At 37.0% G+C, this 5,469-nt stretch overlaps 1 protein-coding gene across 1 annotated transcript; it reads right to left on the bottom strand.

Moving 5' to 3' along the window:
- Positions 1-3,440: 3,440 nt before the first annotated feature.
- On the bottom strand, positions 3,441-5,469 carry LOC121051208. Its single transcript, XM_040513327.1, has 3 exons — positions 5,335-5,469; positions 4,786-5,190; positions 3,441-4,493 (listed from the first exon to the last, which is right to left on the bottom strand). The coding sequence occupies exons 1-3, from the start codon at positions 5,467-5,469 to the stop codon at positions 3,441-3,443; spliced, it is 1,593 nt and encodes a 530-aa protein (XP_040369261.1).

Here is a 5,469-nt window from a genome sequence, read left to right on the forward strand (position 1 = left end):
GATTACTACCAATGTCAGTTATCTAACCCGAGCACGACTATAATGACCACTTTCTTTGACTTTTCACAATTTCAAAACTCACAGAAACTGCTCAAGATTTTCTCTTTGGCAAAAACAGCTGAAATGACTGATTTTCTTACTCCGTTAACCGGTGGCTAAGCAAGAGTGATTCACCGACTAAGCCCCAAATTCTAGGGTTTTACAAATTTACCGAAAATCTTCGAAAATCTGTCCTCGTCAGATAGACGATGGTGAACTCCTCCTCCTCCTTTCATATAATTTCAATTTGAATAGCTTGGGTTTTGTTTGAATTAGGAAAGATATTTCAATTGCATGTGGAGTCTCATGAGAATAAGAATTTGCATGCAAGATTTGTTTGAATTTGCATGTGACATTTCAGATTTGTTTGAATTTCATGTGGAATCGGATAAGAAAATGGTGAGATTTGTTTGAATTAGATCTGGAATCTGATGAGAAAATGCTGAGTTTTGTTTGAATTACAAGTGGAATATGATGAGAAAATGGTGACTCTTGTGTCAATTACATGTGGAATATGATGAGAAAATGAATTTCCATGTGAGGATGTGGAATCTGATGAGAAAATGAATTTGCTTGTGAGCTTTGTTTGAATTACATGTGGAATCTGATGCGAGAACATTTCAGCGTTTTGTCATTCTTCAATGTCTTTGTAACTGCCCATGTCGCTGCACTAGTCACTGACTATGATCAAGCCACTGGCCGAGTCATTGTTCATGTCACTGTTTATGTCACTATCATTAACATATGAATAACTATGTCACTGATTATGTAACTATCAAAATCACTATTGACTTCTCATTTTCTTAACTATTTACAGGATTTTTATAAAAGTTCGAGGAGATGGGACAACGAAAAAGAAAACAAAGAGACTAATCCGAAGAAGAACAATCTGAAGAACAAAGTCCTGAAGAAACAATTGGGGAAAAATTGAAACAGATAAAATGGAAAAAAGAAAAAGAGAGGAAAAAAAGAAAGCAAACAACAGAAAATGAAGAAGAATCAGATGAAAAACAAGTCCGTGGTAAGAAGAAGAAGAAGGATAAAAAGAAGAAAACTGGAAAGAGAAAAGAAGAAACAAGGAAGAAGAAACAACTGAAGATGAAGAAGAAACAACGGAAGATGAAGAGGAAACAACTGAAGATGAAGAGGAAACAACTCAAGATGAAGAAGAATCTGATGAAGAAGAAGTTCACGCCAAGAAGAAGAAGAAAATGGATAAAAAGAAGAAAAGTGGAAAGCAGAAAAGAAGAAACAGGGAAGAAACTAAAGATGAAGAAGAATCTGGTGAAGAAGAAGTTCGTGCCAAGAAGAAGAAGGAAATGGATAAAAGGAAGACAAAAAAAGATAGTAGAAAGAAGAAGGAAGAAACTGACGAGGAAGAAGATACAAAGGATGACGAAGAGGAAAGAGTGCCAGCAAAGAGGAAAAGATATTTAAAAAAAGGTTATGTGCAGTATCGCTGCACAATGGTTGCTTTTCTGAACAATTTCAGAAAACAAAGATAAGCTGACTGATGGGACTTTAGAGCTGCTGCAGAAAACACCTTTTGGGACACTGATAGATGCATTCCATGGATGTTCGATTAAAGAAAAGGATGCAAAGAAATCAGATGACTTAATCACACTGCTGCTAGGAGCATATGACAGTGACATAGACCTTTTTGTGTTTGGGAACAGGAAATTTAGAATGTCAACAAGTGATATATATATGATTTTAGGAGTGCCAGGATCCGGCTTATCAGTACCAAAGACCAAAGAAGGGGCATACAGCTCTGAGTTCTTGACTAAGTACTTTGATAAAAAGCAAAGGATCAACAAGGCGGGTGCAGAGCAAGCTTTGAAGAAGGCATTGGCAGAAACTCCAGAAACAGGGGAAGAAAAAAAGAAACGGGACAAAAATGTTTCGGTATTAGTACTCTTGAACCTTTTCATCAAACTCCTATTCCCAAACTCTAGAGGAACAATAAATTGGGACTATGTAAGAGTCTGTGAAGAGGTGGAAAGTCTGGGAAAATACAGCTGGGCAAAGGAAGTTGGCGACTTCCTTAAAAAATCAATTAAAAGAAAGGCAAAAGAATCCCAAAACATGGCAGGTTGCTTGATATTGGTGATGGTAAGTTCCGTAACCTTGTTATCAATTTGTTTATGCATCATTTAGCTGTCACATAAATAACTATGTATGCTGTTGTGATTACAAAAACTAGATCATTCTCATGTCATTGGTCAGGTTACTGGCTAAGTCACTGTTTAGTTAATGTCACTGTTTATGTATTTACCTATGTCATTGGTTATGTTTGTGATATTCATATTCTTAAGCAGTTGTTTGAAATGATAACTTTACTGTTACTAAATTGGTCAAAATCATTAACTTGAAAATTTTATTTGCCAACAGATTGGATTGTGGACCTTTTGTAATGTATTACTTGGACAGAATGGCGAAAGAGGAGAAGATGCCAAACAAAGTCACCAAAGCTCAGATGCTGAAATTCAAAGCTCAAATATTCAAAAAAATTGCGAAACATAAGCAGAGCTGGAACTTGGCAAATTAAGAATTTTAGAAATTTGTTTGTTTGGTTCAGAATTTTAAAAATTTGTTGTTTAGTTCAGACTATGACTTGTATAGATCTTTTTATTCAAGATTAATGCATCTTCTGAATTCATAGGACAAGTCACTGACGATGTAAATATGAAGGCCGCATATAATTGAGAATGTCAATGTTAAATTCACTATTATAAGACTTATGTAACTGCTTAAGTCACTGGCCAAGTGAAAAGAAAACTGAATGTCATTGGCCAAGTCAGTAGTCAAGTTACTGTAAAACTCAAGTACCTGACCAAGTCACTGATCATGTATCTATTAATGTAACCGACCATGTAACTTACAATGTATGTAACTGAACATGTAACTAAGCATGTAGCTGAATATGTAACTAGACAAAAAACAATAAAAATCTAAGTCACTAGAGAAGTCACAGCCAAAATGATATTTCTATTTCAGTTTGCAGCGTGCCGCTGCATCGCAACGGTAGCTTTCCACTGCCAATTACCAAATCTATATGCAGTGATCCAACTACAAGTCATTGAACAAGTCACTGCCAAGATAACTAAAAACTAATGTCAATGGACAAGTCAATGTAAATCTAAAGAAAATGGTTATGTCACTGTACATGTAACTATTAAAAACCTGTAGACACAAAGAATACTGAAGGATTTATAAAAGAAGAAAGCAGATACACTGTCTCATAGTTAAAAAAAAATTCCAATGAGTAAGCACCTTACAAGCACTTCTTATCATTTATTGAAAAAAAAATGAAAAATGAAAACAAAATTTCAAACTGTATTGGAGTCACTTGCTATGTCACTTGCCATGTCACTGTTAAAGGCATGTAGGTAGAATTGAACCTATATCGGAGCTGTACAACTCTTTCTGTTGTGACCATCACATTTTCCGCACCAACCACACTTGATCACCCTAGTTTTCTCGCTCCTTTTTCTGAACCTCTTCTTTCTAGGCCTTCCCTGTGGTCTTCTAGTCAAAGGCGGCTGCAATATCACCGCATCTCTACCAAAATCATGCACTTGCTTAGAAATAGAGGGAAGAGGATTAATTCGGAAAGAATAAGTTTCTCGATATTTCTCCACCTTGTACAGCTCATTGACATACAAATACGGGGAAGAACCATGTTGTTGGATCACTACAAGGGCATGGGAACATGGGAAGCCATACAGCTGCCATTCTCCACACGAACAAAAGCGAGTTTCCAAATTTACCATGTTATTGTACTTCTGGCAGTGAACTTCATACACATAGGTATCAGACCTGCTCACTCTCCAATGCCTTCTGACTTCCAAATTCTCCTTCAGCTTCTTTTCAATCGCCGGGAACAACTGAGACAACCATTCTTGAGCATCCTGCTTCCGAGCAGCAATTGAAGCCATGGACTTCACTCTAATCCCATCATTAATATCAAGAACAGGAAGATTCTTCAAAGGCAACACCCAATTATTGAAAGACTCAGCCAAGTTATTTGTCATTTCACCAAATCTTTCGCCGTTAAAGTAAGCCATACACCAGTTCTCCTTGGGGAGATCCTCCAGAAATTGAGCAACTATGTCGCCGCCTTCACTCCTCAAGATTTCCATGTTGAACTCATACATCTTCGGTGTGCGAGAATAAGCACAACACTTAAACAAGTAAGGAATCCGATCCTTAAGGTAAGAACCAGCTGGAAATTTGTCAGAAAGGTTAGCCATCATATGTTTAAAACAAAACCCATGTGGATTATCGGGAAACACCCTAAGGAAAGCACTAACAAGGCCAACATGAAGATCAGAAATGAACGTCACCCTCCTCATATTGTGTTTTGCAAACTCTTCAGCCAAAACCTCAAGAAAAAAATCTCCAATTACTCTCATTTTCAGAATCCACAATAGTATAAGCAACTGGATACAAGCCTGAACAGAAAAACAAAATGATGTCACTATCATGTAACTGTTAATGTCGCTGACATAACTGCATATTACTTGACAGTGACATGGCCAGGGACATGTCATTCAAATCACAGAACATTTAATTCATTGGAGGATGTAACTGTCAATGAACATGTAACTGACCATGTCAGTAGCTACGTAACTAACCATGTCACTTACATTACAAAAAAAACAGAATATGGCGGGAAATAGAAAACAAGAAAAATAAAAAACTAGAAATAATGAAGGAGATTCAACCTTGATTGGCATCATTTGCCGATGCAGCAATAATCTGCCCCTCGTACTTGTTGGTAATGAATGTAGCATCAATGAAAAGAATAGATCTACAAGATTGAAAACCCTTCATCCATGCACCATAGGTCACAAACATACGCTGAAACCTGTGTGTTTCTCGATGAAACTCAACCACTATCCTAGAGTCGGGGTTTGACTTCATAACAGACTCACTGAACCAAAGTAGCTGAGCATAAGACTCAGCTTCATCACCATATAGGGCTGTTTTTGCCAACTCCGTACCATACCAAACTGTACGATAAGGAACATTCAAACCATAATCATTCTTGATCTCATCAGCTATATCAATTGGCTTTTTGTTTGGATTGGCACGAATCTTATCAAGCATAATAAACTTGACAACCTTGGATCCCATCATCTTACTCTTCTGCAGGTTAATCACACCATGACAAGTGTGAACATTAACCAACCTTTTAATCATAAAGAAACCATTAGCCCTGCATAAATGAGCCTTCACAAGCCAATTACAACCCTGAGAATGTTTCTTAGAACACTAAGCAATAACACGAACCTTGTCATTTCTAAAAAACTCATATGAAAAGCCAATTTCTATGGCATACTTACGCAGCTTATCCCTAAACTCAACAACCCCACCCTCAAACTTTTGGCCTTCAGAATGAATATAACTCTCCCAACCTTTCGTCAT

The sequence above is a fragment of the Rosa chinensis genome, chromosome 2 (assembly GCF_002994745.2).
Source record: "Rosa chinensis cultivar Old Blush chromosome 2, RchiOBHm-V2, whole genome shotgun sequence".
Classification (NCBI taxonomy): domain Eukaryota; kingdom Viridiplantae; phylum Streptophyta; class Magnoliopsida; order Rosales; family Rosaceae; genus Rosa; species Rosa chinensis.